The sequence below is a fragment of the Xiphias gladius genome, chromosome 11, assembly GCF_016859285.1.
Source record: "Xiphias gladius isolate SHS-SW01 ecotype Sanya breed wild chromosome 11, ASM1685928v1, whole genome shotgun sequence".
Lineage (NCBI taxonomy): Eukaryota > Metazoa > Chordata > Actinopteri > Istiophoriformes > Xiphiidae > Xiphias > Xiphias gladius.
The window spans coordinates 14,347,017-14,371,215 of record NC_053410.1 but is presented as its reverse complement, the minus strand read 5'-3'; the positions used below and the strand labels follow the sequence as shown (position 1 = coordinate 14,371,215).

Here is a 24,199-nt window from a genome sequence, read left to right as displayed (position 1 = left end):
AGTGTGAGAGAATGAAAGGAGCCAGACAGTGGTGCAGAAGAATGTGTTCATGTGCCTTCTTGAACAATCATCAGCACCAGGTTCCACGACTTAACAAAGCATTAAATGTCAGATTTAAATGGGACATATTAATGCCAGTGGAAACAGGCAATTTCCTATTTTATGTTGCTACAGATGTCTCACCTGGGAGGGATCTGCTTGAGGGCGGGGCTGAGCTGAAGTGAGCAACACAGGAATGACAGTCCTCACTTAATCCACGTTTGGCTGCACTTTTAAGATACAGATCTCTTGACGGAGAGTTCTCACAGGGCTCCCGAGCAGCAATTACACATGTATTTCTCATGCGCCTATTGTAACAGGAATCATTTTCTCAAGGGCCTTGTTGATTTAAACAACATCATATTCACTTGATGGCTGCTGGCACTGAGACCTCTGGGTAAAATTAATGGATTCAGAGCTCACCTAAAAGCAAGACTGGGATTGGTTTCCCTCGCAAATGATACAGACCCGGCCAATAGTTGATTGTTATATCAGAAACAACTGTGACAACCGCTAAATGTTTTGCTTTGGGAAAAAGGAGAAGTGGTGTGTGTTTTGCTGTCGTTAATGCGTTGGCCCTCAGCAGACACAGGGCAGGACTCAGGAAGGAGAGAGGTCATGGATAATACCTCTGTTTAAAGACAGATCTGCTTCCCTTTGACCCCGTGTCTCTCTCTCTCTCTCGCTCTCTTTCTCTCTCTCACACACACACACACACACACACACACACACACACACACACACACACACACACACACACACACACACACACACACACACACACACACAAACACACACACACACACACACACACACACACACACACACAAAATGCAAATAATCCCACCCAGAGGACTCTTCAGGCTTGTTCCAGAAACTATTAGCAGATAGCATCAGTGCATGTAGGAATGTAAACATTTACAGTAAAGCTATAAGACATCAACTTCCCCGGGGGAAGACACATCCATCACATTGCAACCACATCGGCACTCACAAGCCCCCCTGGTTTAAAAAAAAATTAGACATCACACCTTTGCGCACAATTTGAACCGTTACGTATAATCAGCCCACATTGTTCTGTTTGCCATGTTGGTAAGTTCACTGTTGTGTGATCGTTGCTGCTGTGTAAAAAAGTTGCTGTTGATTTCATTAAATGTTCTGCCTCAAAAAGTCAAATCATTTTATGAAAACTGCTTTATAATTCAAACACCTCTTGACAAATCTTGTTTTTTTAGTTTTAGGCTGAGTAGAGTAGAGAGCACCCAGAAGTTGTTGTGGCCCGGTGGTTATGGTAATGTGCATGTAAAGAAATGCAGACATCCCAGGTCTGTGTTTGTCAAAGGCTGGAGCTGGGGTCACGACGAGGATTAGAAAGGATAGAGAGATGGGCCCACCCGGAACGTATAAAGAACAGGCTCGTTTTTAGGGAAATAGCACAGGTCTAGTCCTCATGGTGTGTGTGTTTACGTGTTGTATATGTCCATTAGGAGCAGATACAGGATGTTCAGGGCCGAGAGTTGGAGTGTATTTGGTGGCAGAATGAGAGAAAGTTAAGGGATTGAATAGTAAGACAAAACAGACACTATACTACCACACATCCCCTCTCAAAACATCTCTTAGTTTATATATTAGTTAGTGAATATTAGTTTGTAATATTTTTGCACTGTTTTGAAAACTATTCCTATAACATATGCAATGAATATTAAATTAACTGTATGAAAAATATGTGTAGGGAAAGAAAACAGAGAAACAAACCTAGAAACATGAAAGGCTGTATGAATTTTTCTGCATCTGTATATGCATTTGTAGAAACAGTGTGTCTGTTAGTTGTTGAGGGTAAGTACTCGTTGAGGTCCTCTGTCCATAGATGGACAGGAAGACTTCCAAGCTGCTACTTTTCCTTCCTCTGACTCCTCTCCGCTCTCATGTCTCCCACACACATGCTTAGACAGACGCTCACTCCTCCAGAGCGAGCCGGAGGAATCCAAATGTTTTAATTAGCAGTGATAAGCAGAGACAAGGAGAGCATTGAGCAGTCTCCTATCAGTGAGTTGATAAAGGAACTACTCAAGCCCCACTTACGACCTCTCAAACTTCCCTCCTCCTCCTCCTCTTCTTCCTGGTCTACACCTCCAGTGAAGGAGACGCTCATCCCTGCTGCATGAAACAGAAAGTATCCAAAGTATCTCCAAGTTCTGTGAGGCCAGATGTCATCCTTTAGTTGTCACCACAACCCCAATTCAAGCTGCACTTTCCGCTTGCCACTTTTGTACTTGCAGTTTAGATCAACCCTTGCTTGGAGCTGTTTTGTTTTCTCTCACACATCTCTAGTGCAACATTTTTTTCTTCTACCAACTTTTGTTTTTTTAGATCACATCATTAACTAAAAAGCAAGAGAGAGAGAAAAATATTTCATAGGGCTACAGGGTTAGGACATAGACGCAAAAAATATGTCCTAACCTTGAACCAAAGCCGTATCTCTGGAGGTCTACAGACACACACAAAAAACACATAATGTACACACAGGCCTCAAACCCACCAGACACACACTGAGGGATAGAAAGTAAATTGGGCAGATCCTCCATGACGCTGTCCACCAGAGAAACTAATTTTTGGATGTGTTGATAACAAATTTACAGTCGTCACCTGGACAGTCACAATGAATTCGCAAAAAATAAATGAAATGGATTAAAATAAAAGATTTTAAAAAATAAACTATCCACATTAATAAAAAGAAGGGCTTCAATATAAATCACTACTGACAGTACCTGTCGTTGAAGCTATTCGATAAGTGTTTAATGAAAACTTTTGAATTGGTATGAATGCTCTTGGTGAATAAACGAACCGCTCACGATTTCGCCAGACCAGTTTGTGCTGACTGGAGCTCCAAGGCATAGCAGTTAAGCTTATTTGACAGGAAGGGAAGACAGCTTTCTTTTCAAGATCAAGTTCAAAGGGCAGGAGGCCTGTTTCTTCCGCAGTGTCCCTGACTGCACCTGTGTCGCTTCAACACACATGCACATACAAGGAATCTTGTCCACACCGCTTCCACGCTACTGACAGACAACTGGCAGTGTGTGTGTGTGTGTGTGTGTGTGTGTGTGTGTGTGTGTGTGTGGGAACTGTGAGTGTGTCTTTGCACTTGCACACATGTTGGATGTGCACTGAGAGAGTGTGTGTGTCTTAAGTTGCAGCTTTCTGAAGTGTTTGTAAGAAGATTTTATGACCTCGGTTACCTTTTTAAAGGAATTTGTCACATCATTTGAGAAGGGTGTGTGTGTGTGTGTGTGTGTGTGGAGGGGGGGGTTCATCCGTAACAATGCTGTAGCTCATCAGATCCTGTCCAGGCTTTTCTCGCAAAGGCCCAAGGGATAATAATTGTGTGTGTTTGTGTGTGTGAGAGAGAGAGATCCCTCTTGAAATATTCCTTTTTTTACACACACACACACACACACACACACACACACACACACACACACACACACACACACACACACACACACACACACAGTACAACATTTACACAAACCCTCTCTAACTCTCTTAAGCTCCCATTGATTTTATTTTATTTTTTTCATCACCACACTTACGCTCTGTCTGCTCATTGAAAATATCCATTCTGGCCTATTAGCAATGGCATTTTAGCCAATGTAAGCACTTGGATTTATCAAGGGGCTTTCTATTCAATGCAAATCGAAAAAGAAGTGAGCAGTATCCTGTTTCACACTCACACAGACACCATAGCCACACACAACATCTCCATGTTATCCTGCGTCCTCTGCAGGCTTAAAATCACATATAAATGCTAATAGTCAAAACAGCTGTTTTCTCCTCCGTTGCAGCTTTCTGCTGCACGAGTGAGCATGTGTATGGATTTGTGTGTGTGTTAGCCATCATCTTGTATCCGTGGTGGCAGTTGGAAGAATTTCTCCTCCCATACTTTTCTCTTAAGTGATGACAGGAGCCGTATCTCCCCTGCATCCTAATTCTCCATAGCACAGCACCATGCGAGAGATTCAAGCCACAACTGGCACAGTAGGTTATTAGTCTTTCTATTACATTGTTTGATTGGCCCTGATCTGGAATTCACATTTTGCTATGCTTCATAATTCAGCCTGACGCTGCCTTGTTCTACGTGGGAGTCATGCTAGAGTTGACGATGAATAAACAAATCATAAAATCTCGACAGGGACCGTTTTTTTTCTCTTCATTCTAAATTTGCAAACAGTACGGCCAGACCTATGGGAGAAAATGTAAAACATGGGCATGAGTAGACAGTTATGTTCTTTTATTTGCTAAATTTATGCACCAAAATCAGGTTTGGTGTACACTCAATAAAGCCTTTTCTGCTTTAGTCTCTTGTCTCTCCTCTCCTCCTCTCAAACATGTTCTATCTGCCTAGAGTGGGAGAGTTTGCAGCAGCCAAAGGAATTACAACAACAGCTCCTTTATCCAGCAGCACCCCCAAGGAGCGTGAGATCACAACCTGTATGTGTCTGTGTGTATCCCAGTGAGTTAGACGAAGAGCCTGTAATCACACCTCATCCATTAGCTGCTGGCAAGGATGGAATAAAGTGGACATTATGGCATAATCCTGTATCACTCTGTAATTCATGCTGAGTGGTCCAGTCATGATTTGGCTTAAAATATGGAGCGAGATCTGACGAGAGGCAACAAAAGAGCCATAAATATGTAGAGAGGTGAGCAACTGTTGTAGAGGACCTGAGTCCTTCAGGCGTTCGCATTCCTAAGTATTCCTTGAGTGTGTGTGTGTGTGTGTGTGTGTGTGTGTGTGTGTGTGTGTGTGTGTGTGTGTGTGTGTGTGTGTGTGTGAAATACACTCTTCCACAGGTGCTTGCTGTAAGGGGCTTTGACCGGAGACTGCAGTTTCCAAAACATGGGCTTACACCAATACACATGGGATTGTATGCATGTGTGTCTCTGCCAGCCCTTCATCAACTTGTAGGGGTCTCTCCACCAAAAAAGATGCATGCACTGTGTGTGTGTGTGTGTGTGTGTGTGTGTGTGTGTGTGTTATTGCCCAAATAAAGGCAAACAAGATGGCCTTGAAATACTAATATTCAGTTGAGAAGAGAAATTTCTTCGGGCTTGGATAAGGGCAGCAGCCACTAATCTACACCCTCACACACGTGCTTTATACACACACACCCACTGGGTAAACACCTCAGAGTCATTATGACTGACAATAGAAAGTGTGCCACTCTGAGAGCAATAACTCTCTTTCATGTCTGTGTATCTATTTAAAACTGTCAATTGTAGGAGTATTTTTTTTTAAGGGTGGAATTGTTCTGATAACATCATTACTCATTATTTCTTTTTTGAAAAAAATCTCTCTCTCTCTCTCTCTATATATATATATATATATAGGGAGAGAGAGAGAGTAGTTTTTAGTTATCTTATTTTCTAGGTATATTTTGCTTGACTGTGTGATTGTTCTGGTATCTGCACATTTAAGTGTGGGACTGAGTGTATTTCTGTATATATATATATTTGCTTTTAATGATTTGTCTGTGCACTACAAAGCTACCAAGGTAAGCACATGAAACAGCTGCCAAGTGGTAACTGTGTTGGCATCCACAGAAACTACACCTCTATCATCTGCCAAGGGGAGGTACTACTGTGTGGGTGATGGTAAGGACAGCCACACACACAGACACAGACACACACAACCTTGACAAAACTTATGTTATGTTTAGAGGGGATTTTTTTTTTTTTTTTAACAATAAACCCAAGGGAACAGCCACTTGGTTACTCCTCTACCCTTGGCTGTACATGAAACATTCTGAACACATTGCCCGATGGCTTCTAGCCCGCTTGACATGTGGTACCAGTACGCGGACAACACTTTGAACAAACTGCTCCAGTACCAGAGTTCCACACTTAGATAAAATTATGACACCTGAACTAGCTCCTCTTTGCCGATGAAGACAGTGAGATTAGGCAGAAAACTCCACAGCTCCAAAGCTAATAAGTGGACCTTTGAGTTGAGATTATTTTGTCAAACTTTTTGTCACATTTCTACCCATGACTTTCCTACTCATACAACACCTGTCAGTCTCTCATGAGATTCATTTGTAGATACATCAAGGCACAGTGGGCAAGCTCTAGCTGGCTGAGCAGCAGTAGAGGAGAGAGAGCAGAGCACACACAAGTACACCATTCTGACCGCATAAACTATGAGGCCACACATACTGTATACATGCAAGCAGAGATAGTTGGAGAGAGAGAGCGACAGAGACGCTTCATTAACGCTCCCTGTTTGAACAGGTGTCTTACATGGGTGTGAGTGAGTCTGTGTGTGTGTGTGTGTGCGCGTGCGTGTATATGTCGAGGCTGGGGTGGGGGAGCTGTCACTCTTCACCACGATCAGTATTAGGTGTCCACAGGCTCTAACTAAAGGACTTTGGTGCTTGTGTAGAGGCTGCTTCATGTATCTCCCAGAAAGAGCAAAGATCTGAACATGTCAATTGAAATGACATTAAAAGACTAACACTGACAATAGTAATCACAAGAAAGATAGTCTTAAGATATTTGCTGCAACACTGGCATTGTGGGATTTAATTTCCATTCATACTTGATTATATTGTAAAGATGACAGTTTTAAACTGACTGACACACATCAACAGGCAAAATATCACCAGCAGTCACAGGTGTGATGAAAGATTTACTTTGGATTTTTACTGCTCCCACATCCTCAATAAAAATATGGTGAATTAAAGCATGTTGCTCAATAGAGTGACAGATAATGGAGGGTAATAACTTATGTAACATATAAACTCGTCTTTCAATTGTATTTTCCAAGGGACACTATCAACATCAGTCTTCATTTGTGCTGAGATCATTTTGTTAGGCTTGTTACCTGCTATAGTTCCATCTTTTTAAGCACTGATGTAGTTTCTCCAACATGCAATCTTCCTTTCAGTTCCACACCGACTACTAAGTTTGCTTTCTTCGGTTATTAAAGTTCAGTATATTATGCATCATTTGCTGAATTCCAAAGCTTCTCTCTCCTCGCTGTTTGTACGCAGGCTGTGTGTCCACAAGTTCAAATTGTGTTTACAGTCTTGAGGGTCAAAGTTGAGATCTGCACCTGTGTTCAAGACTAAACAACTGTACCTGCCTCAAACTAAAAATAAATACCTGAAAACACACACAAACTCTCCATGTGTTTCTGGCAGTGCAGATGTGGCTTAGGGCACTGCCCCCGTTTCATTCATCCCTTTCTTTGGTTTCTGTTCACCAAGGAAACAAAGACTTAAAATCTTTTATACAAACCCCGATTAAATATGCAGGAATCTTGTATTAAGACATTTTCACATACCTAGCAAAGAATTCAGAAACATTTAAAGAAATCAAATGAGGGCTCCCATCGTTTATGAGCAGTGAGTAGAGCCCCGCTGCTCAGTCTTTATTCAACGAGTGCAATTCAGTGTCGGAAACAATCAGACATCATTCAATAAGAATGACAGCTTCCATTTAGGTTTACTCGATGGGGGTGCAGATAGAGAGTTAAAGTCTTCTTTTGGGCACAGTACATTGTACACAACCTTTGCTGTCTAGCACAGATATTGAAACTCAGCGGTTCACAAGCTGAAAACAGGCTCGTAGCTGCAGTTAATGCACATAAATGGCCATCTTAACACTGCCCTGGTCTGCTCTGCCAAACAGGTACACAAGGCATTACTGGTGAGTATTTGGATGATCCAAGGGTTGATTAAACAGATGAATGGAGAAAACAAAGGGAACGTTTAAAGTAATACATTTACTGGAAATAAAATACAATTTAAGGAGTCAGTGTAATGAAAAATAAATTAAATGCACACTTCAGATACCTTAGAGCTACTGAAATTTGGTATTTTTATGTCTTGTTACATCATGGGGAACAATCTTAAACACTGACCTTCTAAAAAGGGAAAAACAATTAGATTCATTATATTCATTCCTTTCTGTCAGCAGCAAATCAAAAATGTAACCCCAATTCTGATCTATGGCCTTTTTTGTTAGTCTGTAGAATTATTAAATTCTATTGGGCTATAGTCCATATTACACAGTTATAGGCATCAGGATATGAAAGACGTCTTAAGTTTTGCTCTCAATGATTTGAGTTGCCATGTTGGAAGGGTTCCACGGAATTTCTACAAAAGGTATCCGGGTATTGGTCCTGATCAGGAAATTAAGGTGTTAGATTATCGACAGAATGTTCTCAGCTAGGGTCAGTTTTCTATTGATTCTAAATGGCTGAAAATTTTTTAACTTGGATCAAATCAATAAGATATTTTTAATAAAAGAACCCAATGCCTGTGTGTAGCCCAAACTAGACACCAAAATGAACTTGTCTAGGACTACTGAGAGAATTGTCTGTTACATTTATAGGTTTGCTAATAAATCTAGAGAGGGCTCTGGATCCAGAGTCAGTTATTATCTTTATTTGCAAACTCAAAGTTTGAATGGGTGAAAATAAAAATCTGGTCCTATGACAGCAAAGCTTATGAAACTACAAGAATTAACAAAGAAACACTACTGCCCTCTGCTGACTACCTTTCCAACTGAAAACTTGTGCGTTCCTCAAATTTATCCTAAGCTTGGAAAATGTAGTGGCCACCAGCATGGCTTAAAAAAGGTCTCCAGATTAAACTAGTTCTATAACACTTTGTAAATGCTTTTTCCTAGAAGAGAGAAACAACGTAACTCAAACCATACCTAGTCTTGAAAAAGTGTAGCCGAAATATAACTACTCGAGCTGTCTTTGAAGATGTCTTATCTGCTATGTCTGAAAGGGATGGGGCATCTGAGGTGGATTTTAGTCAGATTCTATGTGCGTATTGACTTCATCTTCTCCTCACAGGGAGGGCACAGCATTATTAGAGGAGACTAAATCAAGGAGATATCTACATCTCAGCCTCCATGTGCTGCTTTCTCCTCTTGTTGTGCTGGTGCTTGGTGAGTCCATACTTGAAGAACTCGTACACCGACCAGCTGATGGCCGTGGAGGGCATCTGGTAGATGACCCTTGCCTGGACCCCCTTGAAGAAGCCCTGCAGGCCACCCAGCCTGTAAACTGTCCGGAAGGCATGGGCCAGGCCTGTGATGTGTCTGTGGGCTCCTTGGCCTTGGCCGGGGCCTTGGCCAGAAGACAGGGAGCTGAGGGTTAGGGACTCCTGGGTGTTGAGCAGGGTCTTGCAGACGTCTAGAGGTGTGGTGGCTGCAGCTGCGATGGCTCCGGCCAAAGCTCCGGACAACATGTGGGACGAGGGATTGTACTGTCTGCGGGGGTTGAGCAACTCCTGAAGGTACTCATAGGTCATGAAGTGGAGCGCCTGGAAGGGCACGTTCATGGTGAGCTGGGTGGTGTAGCTGCGATAGAATGCAGCAGGGCCCTCTTTCTGCCATATGGCGCGTACACAGTCCAACACGCCACGGTAGGGCGAATTATACATCTGCATGCGCTGCTTCACAACTAGAGACACACGGGTAGATGTATTGATGGAGGCGAAGACCAAATGTAACCAGGGTTGGACAGTACAAAGGTGGAGAAGATAGAAAAAGAAAAAAGAAACTAGTGAGCTATTATCTGCAATAAAGTACATGTAGTCAATAAACACAGAGAAAGCACTAGTGTGTCATTTTGATAGCGTTTGTTCAGGCAGCTGCACCCAATCTAACAACTGTACATGAGGACTCTGACCAGTGTCCTTCTACTGACATGTCTGAGCAGGTGGACTAGAGGCAGCTGTGAAAGTCAATATGTGAGACTGCAGGGTTAAGGCCAACATGAGAAGATGGTTGGACCAGGCGTGGTACCTGTAAGTTTCTTTACTGAAATTTTTGTTTTTGTTATTTTGAGAGAGAGAGAGAGAGAGAACATGTCTTAATACCAATCCTAAATCTGTGGTCAAAGGCAAATGGCATTGTACAGTAATGTGTTTCCTTTACCTTCAGCTGGGTTCATGGCTGCATCATGAAGCAGTGTGGCCACACACCCAGCTGCTCCTGAAATAAACACACCTCGGAAATTACTACACATTAATATAGTCATGAAGAATAAGCAAGAAAAACAGAAGAGACTGCAGTAAAGCGGTGTAGAATGGAAAGGAAAAATCATTTTCATTTGCAACAGTAAGAACCCCTTTCATCATGTCACAGCCTTCACTACCTTATTCATAAAAGCTGCGGCTGTCATGCTCAAAACAATATATCATCAGAGCAGAATTTGTGCATAGTCAGCAATCTGCACAGGTATAAACAAAGAGTTCAATCCTGACCAAATCCAGGTAGCCAAACCTGAGCAAAGAGAGACGCCTAGTGGACAAGGCAGTTCATTGCTCCTTTTGAGGAATTTAAACCAAACCCATAAGCCTTAAGAGACAGGACCAACAGAGGAGAGAGCAGGTGAGATGGGAGAAAGAGGACTTACCCAGCCTCCCACTAAACTGGAAAAGAAGGAAGAGAGAAAGTAGGGAGAACAAGGAATAAGGAAAAGGTTGACATTCAGATCAAGGTTTCCAAAATGAATCTTTGGCTGAATCTCTTTCTACTTTGGTAACTTTACTGAACTTGACCCAAAAAAGACAAACAGTTTAACTTTCCTAAAAGCCAGCAACCAATCGACAGTTAACCCTGGCACTTCCTTGCAGTGTACAACCGGAGCTATGAAAAAGCTTTATCCGATTTGGATGGCATGCCAGGGGTTTTTTCGGGACTGGCAAGGCTGAGTCAGCAGCTTCATAGAAATCACACTGAGGGTGCTTGGCATTAGGCTTGGAGTTGATCGAGTCCTACATAGCAACTCATTGTAAAGTGTTAAGATAGCCATACATGTTTATGTGTGTATATGTATGTTTTGTGATACCATTAGCCAAATGACTGTTAGCCCCTGGGTGAATGACATCACTTAGAGTCTTTTTGAGTTTCTCATAGCTGGCAAAATAGAGGGCATGGGCAGGTCCTGCCCCGACTGCTGTCGCATTGAGCCCTCTCATTGGCCGCCAGACTCCCTCTGTGGTTACAATTCGGCGAAGAGCATCCATTACGTTCCTGTAGCGGGCTGCGGGGTCGGGCTGGAGGCTCTGCATTCGTGTCTGGAAAAGAGGGAAACGTGGAATGCAGCAAAGTGCAAAGTCAACATTGTGCTCCCTTTCCACCCACCAGGGCAAGGCTTTAAGTATAGTAATGTGTCCACTGAATTTGAATAAAAAATAGAATGTAATGCATAATTTAAGTCTTACAATACATGTATGTCTGCCTAACACAACAAAGAATAGCACGGCAATGAAGAGAGTCCTGAATAGATTGCAGTGTGAATGAAAGTCAAAAATCAGGGAAATGAGGTATTCAACATTGTGTATGGTGTGTGTGTTGGTGTATATGTATAATTGAATAGAAGGAAGTTTGGAGTTACAAGCTCCAGGATAACAAGGGGACATAAGATCACTTCCTGTAAGCCTCTTTTCCCACTGACCCTAAAGCACACCTCTTCTCTTCCCCCGAAGACACACGCACACACATGCACACTGAGATAAAAGATAAATTATATAAACACTGTCTGAAGGACAAGTGCAAGGGATCAGTGTTTCAGTCACCTGCTATTTGGTAGTTCAAGAGCTTTGCACGGGGCTGGACTGGGTGAGCGTGTCGGTCTCTGAGGAACCAGCAGCAGCATAATCCCTGAATACCAAACTTCCAGCTGAATGGACAAACTTACACCCAACTGTGTGTGTGTGTGTGTGTGTGTGTGTGTGTGTGTGTGTGTGTGTGTGTGTGTGTGTGCATGTAGTGCAATGGGAAAGCATACACATGGCCTTATGTCACTCTATACTACAGCTGTGGAATGCTAGGCCTGAAGAGGGCTAGCTCACAGTGGTGCAAGTGAATGCATTGAGTTTCTTCACGTCTGTCGCACAAACTCGGCACACTCATTCACTCCCTCTGAATGAGAGTGAGGAGAGGCCGTAATGTCAGTATTCTGCTCCTCATTCATTCATGATTGTTCCAAGCATACACACGCATGGAGGCCTTAGCAGCTATAGGTCTGCTAAGGCCACACACCTAGAAGGCAAAGACATTTGTGCTAAATACCATGTTCACCACTGTTTGGCGAAAACACACAGGACTTTTTGGTTTCTTTCAATGACTGGAAATTCCATTCATGTGCGCTGTGCAGTGTACACATCTGACAGACCTACAAATGCAACATGCTTTTTTAAATCCACAACCAATTACTGGGATTTAGGACACATTAAGGGGGAATGACAGTCTATTCTAAACTATAATTACACAACAGTCTCTTTAAGTGAGAAGCTTATTGTACATGAGGAAAAGCCTTTATTTGGTTTGGGAGGAGAACTTTAATTTACTGTATGCAAAGAGAAAGGAATGAGTTTGAAGCATCTCAAATATTTCTCAAATTCCTGCAATATCTTGTTCTCTGAAAAAAATGTGGCTCACTGTTTATGTGCAGTAGACTTGATTTTGCTGAGTCACAATGCCCCAAATCTCCTAAACAAATGTGGCTTGTTTGGCCAGATGCTGAGCTCCATTAGCAGTGCAGCAGACACTCTGCGCACAAGGGTCTGTAACACACCGGTCTTGTCCTGGTTCTGGGCCGCAACATAGGTTGACTACAGGTGGAAGAGACATGGAAGAAGCACGGCAATAAGAACAGCTTTTCAGCCTGACATGGACAGCTGACTATTACTAGGCTCACTGTCACTTGCCCAGTCTCTCTGGTCCTTTACCTGTTACACAATGATAACTAGTGCATGGCTACAGCTAGCTGACCTCTTGGGACACTAGGTCATGCCCCCATAGATTGTGTTGACAGTAAAAACACAACAACTTCACATAACTCATACATAACAAAGAAACCCGCGTTATGGGAACTGACCCAGCGAAGTTGCATGACTCACATGTGATCAGGACCTTTGCAAACCATTGGTTACGGTGTGTGAATCGGTAGGCCTGCTCCCTCAAGTAAACTACCACACTGTGCGCCGGGAAAGTAGACACTCGATATCGCACTGTGGACCGAAAGGGTCAAATTGTCCCGAAACTGCAGTGTAATTCATGCCAATGTGTCTTGTAATAATAGTGGCAGACGGGGTGCAAGTTACCAGAAACGACAACACTCAACCAGCCCCTGGTTTCTGTAAACAGAGAGCACAGCTTTGGTCTCCGTGAACTTTTTTTCACGGTTGTTGCAGCTAGGTCCTCTTATTAGCTTCTCCAGTTACTTAAATGGTTCGTTTCAATTTTCTTACACGTAATATTAGTTATGTAACATGATATCAGCTGAGGGCTTGACTGCAGATTGATTTGATGATGTTTAGTGGTTTTTACGCAGAGTGAGCAAACGGGCTCCTGTGTTAGACCCTGCTAAAGGTTGTGATAACTAGTCCCTAGCCAAAGTTATTCGTGCCTAACTTAATAATAGCATGCTAACAAGTTAGCCACTATGGATGTGAGACGCTAGCTGAGCCGACTGACCTTGTCCTTACAGCCGCCAGGTCTGCAGCGTGTTTAGCTAATAAGCTATGCTACCAAACACGTTGGCTACACGAATACTATCCAGATAGCACAACAGAGACCCGGGCTGTGCAAGCACCGAGCGTCCCTTAAAAAGCTGCGGGTCAGCTGGTTAGCCACTGAGCTATGCTACCTTGACACAGTCGATGGGGAACATGAGGCAGTGCTCCATGATCCCGGCCACGGCTCCAGCCAACATGTGGGTGCTAGTGGAAGCTCCCTGTGGCAAACCCTCATAGTCTGGTTCAGAGTCCTCTGTTTCTGCATCTTGTGCGCTACGGATAAAATCAACAGTCTGTAGTTCTGTCTCTCCTCCGATCCGGGGTGTCAGGCTTCCCACGATACTTTCCGAAACTCCCCAGAATCTGCCCCCCAGCCATCGAACTTCTGCGCCTGCAGAGGCACCAGCAACCCCGGGATCACCGCCTGTAGTCTCCGCTGTCATCCGACGCCTCCTCACAAATCCATCTGCTTCCATGAGAAACCAGGTGACGTGCTAAGTCTCGAGGCACGCAGACACGGCGTCTTGTGGATGATTTTTCGGTCCTAAACTTTTACATTCCCTCGGGGCTGGCTTCGGTTACGCGGCTTCTCGTCTCCTACACCATTCCCTCCCCGCCTTGTGTCCTTCCCAGCCAGAGCCAAGCAAGGCAGGCCGAGGCTGACACTTACGCACCGAGCCACACCGCAGGCCGCGGCGGGGATCATGACTGATTGGTTCGCAGAGCCAAGTCCTTCCCACGCTATTGGCCAGTGCGCACGCCACTCGTGATTGTATTTTGGTGAAGACCTGAAACCTTGTCATGTGGCACTTGACATGGGGTATTGCAGCATGGCAGGCACATCTGTGAAAGATATCAAAAGACACACTTGTAGGTCACCGTAGGTCAGCCTGAAAGACTCTTTTTAATGGCTGAGAGGGACATAAAGAGTATAAACATTATTTCATGCTTATGGGTTCAGTTTCATTTGTTTTCAATTTAGATGTCTTGTTGTGTTCTAGGATTACTCATCAGTGTTGCTTTTATAGTCTCCAGTCTTAGTCTTTCTAGTGTAGTGCTTCTACCCATGGTTGCATATTTTTGAAACTTGCATTTTTGTGCCTAGATAAAGGAATCCAACACACCCTATGTGAAATCAGTGTTCCTCCCCACAAGAAAGGTCTTTTCAACTTACTGTTAAGTTATGTAAGAGACCACGGAAAACGATTTGATAAGCATTAGCCGCCATCGTTCTTGGCCAGCTTGACAGGTGGTGGCTCTCGATTAAGTCACTCAATCCACGCGCACAGGCACAATTGCCAAAAATGTTTACAAATATACTGTAATAATTTGTTCAGTAACAGGAAAATAAACTATGCCAGTTATTGAGCTTCTATAGCAAAGTACTTTATTTACATTAATACAAAAAGATAATATCACTGTTCATTTCCTGAAATTTTATAGATTCCATTAACTTGGTAGAATTGTGCAAAAATGTTTAATTTACGTTTTTAAACCAAATTTCAAAATCAAAACAAACTTTCTGAGTAACATATGCCAAATTAAGTGAAATAACATTTATATTTCAGAACAATTACTAAACGAATAGCACATCATGTTGCAAATCGGAGTGATAGTGTCACAATAGAATATTATAACCTTGTTTGGATCAGTTAAGGGCTACAACAAACAATTATTTTCATACTTATTAATCTGTGAATTATGCTTTCAATTTAATTCTAAAAAATGTATTGCTTATAATAAGATGAAGGAATAAGAAATCAGTTTTTCTTTATTCTCCAAATGAGTCTTCTTCTTGACCGACAATGTATTTTACTCATGATGGAAAAAGACTAAAAGTATCCACAGTGTGTTGCAACGAGAAGGTCTGAAAGTTCATCCTGCGCCATAACACCTTTTATGGTCTGCTGTGAGACAGTAGTTTATGATTTAATAATTACGATTGCTGAGAGGCCCAACGTGTTCACCAGTGAACCTCTCTGTCTGAAGGCAAAGGATCGCATTTTTTCCAGAAAATTAGGTAATTGTGTTTTGGTGCGTTACTGTTATAACATAATTTAATTTTCTCCTTTATTGCCCGGGAGAGCCTGTAGGGTGAGGGCTGTAGTGTTGAATTTCTGCCGACAAAGGGGGAATGAAGTGTTAATTTCTGCTTACAAGTACAAAATCTCCTGCTTCTGATCTAGTTATGGTTGATTGGCTGTTGTCTGCAGACATTCCTTAAAGGAAAACCAAGCAGACAGCGTATCAGGATCATTTCTCTTCCCTGAAACTAATGCTACTCTAATACACCAAGGGAGAGGCATGTTAGGTCAGCGGGAAACTCTAGATCACTATAACACCTCATTTCATTCCCTCTACCAAGAGAGTGCACAATCTATATAGGCTTTAGGAATTATTTTACACTGTCTAAGCAAAAAATAGTCAAAAATCTACATTATCTAGACAAGATGAGAAGATAACTTGCTTATGTTGTGCTGTGTTTGGCTGTTTTTGTACCAATTAACACCCTTTCCTCCCTTAGATCCCAGCAGGCAATCTCCTCTGTCTACTCCCTGGACTGCAGCTTGGGCCCACAGCACGATCTATGGCCTCTTATCTTATTAATGCATGGTAAGTGAACCGCTAGGCCAACATGACATCTTCAACAGCGGCACTAAGAAACCAATCTGTGTTAAGAGCTCATCTTAAAACTCTTAAGGTGGGCCCTTACTGTGAGATGAGTGGTGTCCACTGCCAAGCCAGCTCAGAGAGGATGTCTTGAACTGCACTTTTGCATTATTATATTTGTCCATATATTTTTCGTGTGTGAAATCACCTTCGCAAAAAAAAAGTCGTATGTGCCCTGTGGAGCAAATGTTTTCATATGTGAACATTTTCTTGCATTTACATATTTATACATCTAGCAAGAGTCTGGAAATAAATATTCAAGTATTAATTCATTGCCTGGTTTCCCATCTCTTAAGCTTGTTGCTACCGAAATATTTCGAACTACAGCACAATGTGCAAAACACGCTGTGAATGGAAACGATGAGTTTTGACCGGCCTTACTGACACATTAGTGATGCAAATATGAAGTTGTTGCAGGAGCTGTTTGAAGAAAATCAGGACACCGGGGATTGTGAAGCTGGTTTTAATGGAGCAACTGCGCCACCATATGGACCACCGTATAATGACAAGCACTGCGGGGGCAAGCTAAAACAAATGGGAAATGCAATTCAAACTTGATTCGTTGATCTACTGGTCAACGGTGAGATCGGATTATTCACCAGTTTTTCCCCATTCGTTTTAGTTGATATAAACTATGACTCTGATTGAGACCAGTTTCCCGCTCCCTTGTCCATATCAGTTTAGTGGCGTGGATCGCAGTAGGAGATCCAACGGGAGACCCGGATCTACTCTAAGCGGCTCTAGGAGGAAAGAGGGAGGGACTGAGGGGGGGGGGGATCCTACCTCAGACGCCTGCCATGGCTGCAGCGGTGTGGACTGACCGAGGGAGGAAGGCTGCGGCTGTTGTGGGGACAGCGACGAGGTCCAGATCCAGTCACGCCGCTTTAAAGTCCCAGTATGACGCGCTGGTCGTCGGAGGAGGTGAGATCCGTGGACTGTTGAGGGGGGGAAAAAAAAAGTGCAGAAAACACACGAGCTGCGTCATGTGCCAGGCCAAACTTTGCAACACTGATACGAAGTTTCAACTAAGTTTGCAAGAATTTCTTTCTCACTTCTTAAAACTCCTTAGTGCTTCTTCGAGAAGGGATCTGTGTCCGTCTTTCACTATGTACCGAAGTGTTTTGCAAGATCACAGTTTGATCTGAACTGTTCAACTTTGGACTCATTCAAAGTGACTGTAAAAATTACTGGCGAGCAGCTTGCACAAGGCGCGCAGTAAAAGATATTATTGCAACTTAAATTAGAGCAACTGTCACGATTAAGCTGCGTTTCAGAATTTAAAGTCATTTCTATGAGGAATTAACATTTTTAGGAAAACTGTGTGACATATTTTATATTTCATTGCAGGACACAATGGACTGGTGGCGGTGAGTTCATGCAACTGCTTTCCAACACCTACAGTATGCTGTAATTCACTCTATGGTTCAGCAGCAGGGCAAAGGTGATGTGTGTGTGTGTGTGTGCGTGCGGGCACAGGCCGCCTATCTTCAGAGGGGAGGACTGAAGACGGCGGTGCTGGAGCGTAGACATGTGCTGGGAGGAGCAGCTGTTTCAGAGGAGATCTTCCCTGGTAGGACGGCCTCTCTGGCTGGAGAATAATCAACCCAAGGTCATGAAGGGTCACCCGAATCTGTAATTTTGGTGAAGTGACCCTTTTAATGGTGGAATAGGTTTTCTGTATACATGACAAGCAAATGTGTGGTGTGGGTAATACTGTTCTTGTCATGTAAAATCTTCCACGAGTTTATAGCTTCCTACACTGTTGTTCATACACTTCATATAAGTTATATTTCTTGTAAGAGTAACAACACTCTTGTATGCAGGTTTCCACTTCTCCAGGTGCTCCTATTTGCTCAGTTTGTTACGACCCCACATATACACAGACCTGGAGCTCAAGGTACATACTGATATTTCTAGTCTGCAAAAAAAAAAAAAAATCTATCCATATATAGATATAGATATCTCATGCAACAAGGTTGTACAAGTTTATCAAATTTATTAATTTAGCTGTTTTTAGTAAGGCTTAATGTGATAGGTCTTGTTTGCATCTGTTCACTGTTTCATTTTCATTGTATTCATATCCTTTGTGTATTTGTATTCAGAAACATGGGCTGAAGGTGTATATGAGAGACCCCCATGCTTTCACCCCTATGTTGGAGGAGGGGGTGAAAGGTGCTCCACCGAGGTCTCTCACCCTGGGCTCAGATCCGGCCATGAACCAGATGGAGATCGGCAAATTTTCCCAGAAGGATGCTAAGGTGATAGAAGAACTATTGCAGCCACAGCAAATGGTTGACTGTATTGTGCACAAGTGCATTTTACACTCGAGTGCATATGTGTCTAAACCCATGTCACAGTAGTATGAAGTTTAAAAGTTCTTCATTGTCTCATGACCTCCTCTTCACCCATTCTTTGTGCCCAGGCTTTTCCGGCTTTTTTTGCACACCTTGAGAAGCTAGCAGGAGCTATCCACCCTCTCTTGGATGCTCCTCCGGTTGACATTCCAGGTGTCACCGCTGGATCACTGAGAAAGAGGCTGGGTGCAGCCAAAACACTGATGCCCCTCGTCAAATGTGGTGCGTTGGTGGATGCATGCTTGCAAAAAAAGCTTTTATATTGTCGATGTCAGAATAACAAATTATTTACCGCATACTAATTTTTTAATTTAAAGGTCTGAAACTGGGCAGAAACATTCCCGACTTTTATGAGATTATAACTGCTCCAATAATGAAGGTTTGTTAAAGCTTACACAAAGTTTGGTGTTAGTTGCCATTTTCTGTTTGCTGCATCACGACTTAGCTCTTGTTTTGTGTGGTAGATTCTCAATCGGTGGTTTGAGTCGGAGCCACTGAGAGCGACACTGGCTACTGATGCTGTGATAGGAGCCATGACCAGTCCAAGTAATCCTGGTAGTGGGTGAGACACATTCTAGGGGCACCCTGCAGCACACGAACACTCATAACTAATGGTATAAGTGCACAGAATTAATCGATGACCTCCAAAAACGTAAAATGCTAATTTTATGGTCTCGCCTTGAAGGTACGTGCTCTTACATCATGTGATGGGAGAGTTGGAGAAGGAAAAAGGAGCATGGGGTTATGTGGAGGGAGGCATGGGAGGCGTGTCTCAGGCTATTGCTAGTGCTGCTCGATCCTTCGGTGTAGACATTTTCACTGAGAAGGTACTGTGGTTTGATTAGGTATATGGGTTTGTTGCCGTTTATTATGTGGATTAATAAAAATGATATTCCAACACCTGTATTTTGGTCTTCATGCATACACAACGTGTAACCTTGGCAGGATGTAGGACAGATCCTGGTTGGTTCAGATGGTGCTGCCAAGGGAGTGGTGTTAAAGGACGGCACAGAGATCTCCAGTAAAGTTGTTTTATCAAATGCTACCACATATGTCACCTTCAAGAACCTCACGCCACAGGTAACATAGAAATAGAAACACCACATGTAGCCATGGTTCCAGACGGTGTGGTTTGATCTGGCTTCATGTTTTTTCTTTTTAGGCTGCTCTCTCTCCAGAGTTCATCAAAGCCGTAGACCAGATAGACTACACATCACCTGTTACCAAGATCAATGGTAAGTCTGTTCTGATTCTGTCACTATAACGGCAAATCCTGGGGAAAAAAAAAAAAAAAAGTTTCATTAGCTGGTAATTGTTGTTTTTTGACCGCTAATAATAAGGGAAGATATTATCTATGTATCCAAAGGTGCTGACTGTCAAAATAATATGTTACCACTCCTGCCTTTGAGGATGATAATGTTTAGTGTCACCGTAGGCCTAAAGAAGAAGCAGAATTTAAAAGAAGCTTCTACTTGAGGCTATTAGCTGCGGGGCTCATGGTCTTCTCTCTGCACAAGCGTTTTTTTCTCTAGCCAAATGTTGAACACGTTTAGGTGAAATCCTGCATTCTATAGTCCTTCTTAGACTATTGGTTTGTTTTTGTGTGTGTTGAACCACCACTTACACGCTTTGAAAGCTGCGAAGAAGTGGACAGGTGTAAGGCAATGGAGATTTGGCAATAAGGCTCAAACAGATGTAATTTATCAAGAGGGATCAGCTCTTAGTCCTCCTCTATCTAGTACTGTATTTTACGGTACTGAAAAAACTAGTTCCCAAGTTTGGGGTATTATAAAACTCTGTGAAGCACACAAAACTAAGATGTTTAGAGCTCTTCGGCTTCCTCTGTGGTGCCATTTGTAGCTCTGGCTTGTTAATTACAGTAGAGCCTGAGCTGTAGGGTTTTATTACCGAGGAAGTATTTACTCCTAACTCATCTTTTACAGTGCATTGCTTCTTAAACTTAATGACAGTTTACTACTTTAGCTTTAAGGTGAAGGACTTGAGCAGTGTTAAGCACGACATAATGCACGAGTGGCCCTAATTGTAATTCAAATAAACTTAAACTTAAGCACACACTTTGCTATACCAAAATATACATTTATGTAGTGATACATAATTTTAGAGCAAACACTGATCCCGTGTCATTTTCTTTGTTGTTTTTACAGTGGCAGTGGACAAGCTACCAAACTTCCTAGCGTCTCCCACACCAGATGATAAACCTGGACCCCACCATCAGTGCTCCATTCATCTCAACTGTGAAAGCGTAGAGGTCCTGGAGACTGCATACAAAGAGGCCATGAATGGACGTCCCTCAGTAAGGTACATGTATCTTCACACTCCTACATAAGTGAGCCCTTTAACTCATACAATCTGCTAGTAAATCCTCATATACGATTCAACATCCATACATGCAAGAGATTCTACAGGAGGTAAACATATGTTCTGGACAAACAAGTTTCCATAAATGCTGTAGCACAGATTTTCTTCCAAGTCATACATTAGAGCTAGTCATGCATTCCCTACCTTAGAGAATATGGGACAAAGTGTTAGGTGCTTGTTACTGTAGATTAGAAATTTACCTTGCAGCTGTAAAAAGTAGTGCCTATCGCAGTAAGTAAAACAAAATTCTGAGCGCTTAAACTTTAAGCCATAACTTAAAGGTCATTAAAATGTCTTTGTTTATGATGTAAATGTTTTAAAACTATAACATTATGTGCCTTACAGTAGATATTTTCTCAACATTTATGTCAACATAACTCAGCAAAAAGACTTGGTTAGGATGTTCACATATCCTTATCTTGTAGGTAACACTTAGCTTTGAATGAATAGGCCTCTCGATGAAATTTGTTTGCTTGCTGACCATGTGGCATCAGACGTCACTTGTATACAACCTTGAATATTCAACAGCTTTGTTTCTTGGCATTGAAAATGTATCTTTAAAAAAAAACAAAAAACGTATATTCTTATGTTCTTTTATCCCAAATGATCATTAACAACTCACCCACCCTCCATTCACCACCATCTTGATTCATGATGCTCCTCTACCCCTGTAGACCCATGCTGGAGATGACCATCCCCTCCGTGTTGGATCCTACTCTGGCTCCCCCCGGCTGCCACGTTGTGTCATTGTTCACCCAATTCACCCCCTACCACATTGACGGCAGGGAGTGGACTGACCAGGACCGAGAGGCCTTCGCAGACACTGGTTAGACACACAAAATCATCCAGGACTTCTCATAGCTGCCGGTGTGACGAAAGTGTGGATTGCTACTGCATGTATTACTCAGGCACACAAGTTCTACCATGCTGTGCTTAAAGCTGATCTTAAACTGAACATGTTTTTTTTAATTATACGGTGGCAGAATAAGTTGGGAAAATGAGACCCCCTTTTAAAGACAGGAACTTACGTACAAACTTTCATATTTTAAGGCCATATTCTCTCCTTTTTAAAGGTTGAATGGTGAAATTTACAAAGTATTTTTTCCAAAATGAACAAATGGTGTGTAAAGGATGACACTTAAATGCATACTGATTAACCTGTTTTCAATGAGAAAGCATGAGTTTGTGTGTCTCTTTAGCATTTGACTGGGTGGAGCAATACGCCCCTGGGTTTAAAAAGTCCGTCGTGGGAAGGGACATCCTGGCACCACCTGACCTGGAGAGGATCTTTGGGCTCACTGGAGGGGTATGTACACTGTATGCATTGTAGAACTGAGCAGCAATTTGGACGTTTGTACACAGCTTATTTGCTTATGACAATCAACTGTGCACCGGATGAGGAAGTAATTTGCGTCTTCTGCAGCGTTCTGTTGATTCACTATCCACTCAGGCACAGCTGTGGTATATAAGCAGTTGATTGTTACAGACAGTTTTACCAGAATCTATGAGTTGGAATCAGTGTTCATATCAACTGTGTCAAAGGTGTCACTAACTCACTGAATGGTATTTGCTTCTGTTTATTATGTAGGACGTAGGAAGTGGCAGGTTCTCCTACTCATAATAACATGGTCATATTAAGAAACAAAAAGAAAAGTAAACATTTTGGTCTCATTTTTACAGAATATCTTTCATGGCTCAATGTCACTGGACCAGCTCTACCTCGCACGACCTTTGCCCTTTCTCTCAGACTACCGTTCACCAATTAAAGGGCTATATCTGTGTGGCAGTGGCTGTCATCCAGGTTTGCTTTTAATGTTCAACCCCTCAGATCAGTACTGAATTGCAAATGTGGCTGTTTGTTGTTTATAGTGTAGTGTAGTATAAATACACTCATTAAAGTTATGTTGTCTGGTGTTACACAGTTAATGTATCTTTGACCCTTTGGATGAAATCTTATCCTCACTGCTGATGACGAAGAAATTAAGTCACTTGGCGATGTCAGGCGGTTGAGTAGAGCTGTTTCTGATTTCCCTGCACAGAACCACATTGACTAATTCCGTTAAATTTTGTGTGATTAACGTTTCTTTAGGCGGTGGTGTGATGGGTTCTCCCGGATGGAACGCAGCGCTCACAGTCATGGCTGACCTGAAACGTCACTGAAACATCTGACAGCCTCAGTGTGTGGTCCGCTCAACAAGGTTCAATGTCTCCTTTGTCTGATTTGTGTGGATTTGACTGGTTCGAGCAATACATGTCCTACACTCACTCCAACTATCTATTTGATCAGGCGTCTTTCCACCATATTATGTTGTGCAACCTGTTTGTAAGTATATCTGAAAAGACAAAAAGGGGATTAATGGTTTGTTTACTAATACAACTGACATGGGATGCAAGAGACAGGGAGAGACTAAATAAAACAGGCTTTCAAGCTCTTTATATTGGATACTGATATTAAACATTTGTGCAATACTTCCTCACAAAATCCTGGTGTGACACCACTTTTGAAATCATTTAACCGAGCCAGCAGAAAATCACAGAAACAGCACCAACACAACATTAATGCTGAAGAAAAATGCAAGTTTAGAATAACTTAACATTTCTTAATGAAATGAACTAAGAGTGTTAGTGTAATCAAGGGAATGACGCACAATGGAACTTTTTACAACTTTGTATGAATAAATTCAAATGAATTCAAGCAAATGTGTTTCATTTTCTTTAAACTATGCATGGTGATTATTGCTGTGTTTTTATGTTGTGTTCATTCCACTGGGACTGATGTGTTATTTTAGGATATCAGGGTAGAAATCGCATAGGTCTTTTTCATAGCAGACATGTTGACTTGCTGTGGTAGGAAAACACAGGAGTTGCTTATAATATTAATGATTGCTTTGTTAAAGTGTCCCAATAAGTGCCAGGAACCTGAAACTGAAGCAGCTAAATGGAATCCAGCCCTTAATTTTATTATTGCCAGTAAAGACAACTACAAACCAAAAAGAACCTAAATATTAGCTTCAAGCTTCATTGTTGAGCTTGTATTTTCTAGTTTGACAAAACATGTTAAACGCTAGGTCAGTTTTGTAAATTTATTCCAGAGCCTTTAACATGAGATCTGACTGAAAGCTCTAGAAGAAACATAGTAAGTGCATCTCGAGTTAATAATTTGTCAATGTGTTTACTACACGTTTACATGTGTATGTATATGTATATATGTAC

The 24,199-nt window shown here is 42.2% G+C and overlaps 2 protein-coding genes across 4 annotated transcripts; one reads left to right on the top strand and one right to left on the bottom strand.

The window, feature by feature from the left end:
• Positions 1-8,500: 8,500 nt before the first annotated feature.
• Positions 8,501-17,147, bottom strand: slc25a28 (solute carrier family 25 member 28). Its single transcript, XM_040138693.1, has 5 exons — positions 17,037-17,147; positions 13,715-14,426; positions 10,910-11,138; positions 9,994-10,050; positions 8,501-9,517 (listed from the first exon to the last, which is right to left on the bottom strand). The coding sequence occupies exons 2-5, from the start codon at positions 14,057-14,059 to the stop codon at positions 8,949-8,951; spliced, it is 1,200 nt and encodes a 399-aa protein (XP_039994627.1). The 5' UTR covers positions 14,060-14,426; positions 17,037-17,147; the 3' UTR covers positions 8,501-8,948.
• pyroxd2 (pyridine nucleotide-disulphide oxidoreductase domain 2) lies at positions 16,122-23,675 on the top strand. 3 transcript variants are annotated; one of them, XM_040138690.1, is made up of 18 exons: positions 16,127-16,196; positions 16,662-16,833; positions 16,933-17,174; positions 17,601-17,620; positions 17,730-17,823; positions 18,077-18,150; positions 18,356-18,511; positions 18,676-18,829; positions 18,925-18,986; positions 19,072-19,169; positions 19,293-19,434; positions 19,553-19,687; positions 19,770-19,842; positions 20,773-20,926; positions 21,661-21,812; positions 22,186-22,292; positions 22,667-22,787; positions 23,076-23,675. In XM_040138690.1, the coding sequence occupies exons 3-18, from the start codon at positions 17,051-17,053 to the stop codon at positions 23,144-23,146; spliced, it is 1,737 nt and encodes a 578-aa protein (XP_039994624.1). In that variant the 5' UTR covers positions 16,127-16,196; positions 16,662-16,833; positions 16,933-17,050; the 3' UTR covers positions 23,147-23,675. The 3 variants fall into 3 exon arrangements, with proteins under 3 accessions (XP_039994626.1, XP_039994625.1, XP_039994624.1); XM_040138692.1 differs by lacking the exon at positions 22,667-22,787 and having other exon boundaries at positions 16,122-16,196; XM_040138691.1 differs by lacking the exons at positions 17,730-17,823; positions 18,077-18,150 and having other exon boundaries at positions 16,126-16,196.
• Positions 23,676-24,199: the final 524 nt, after the last annotated feature.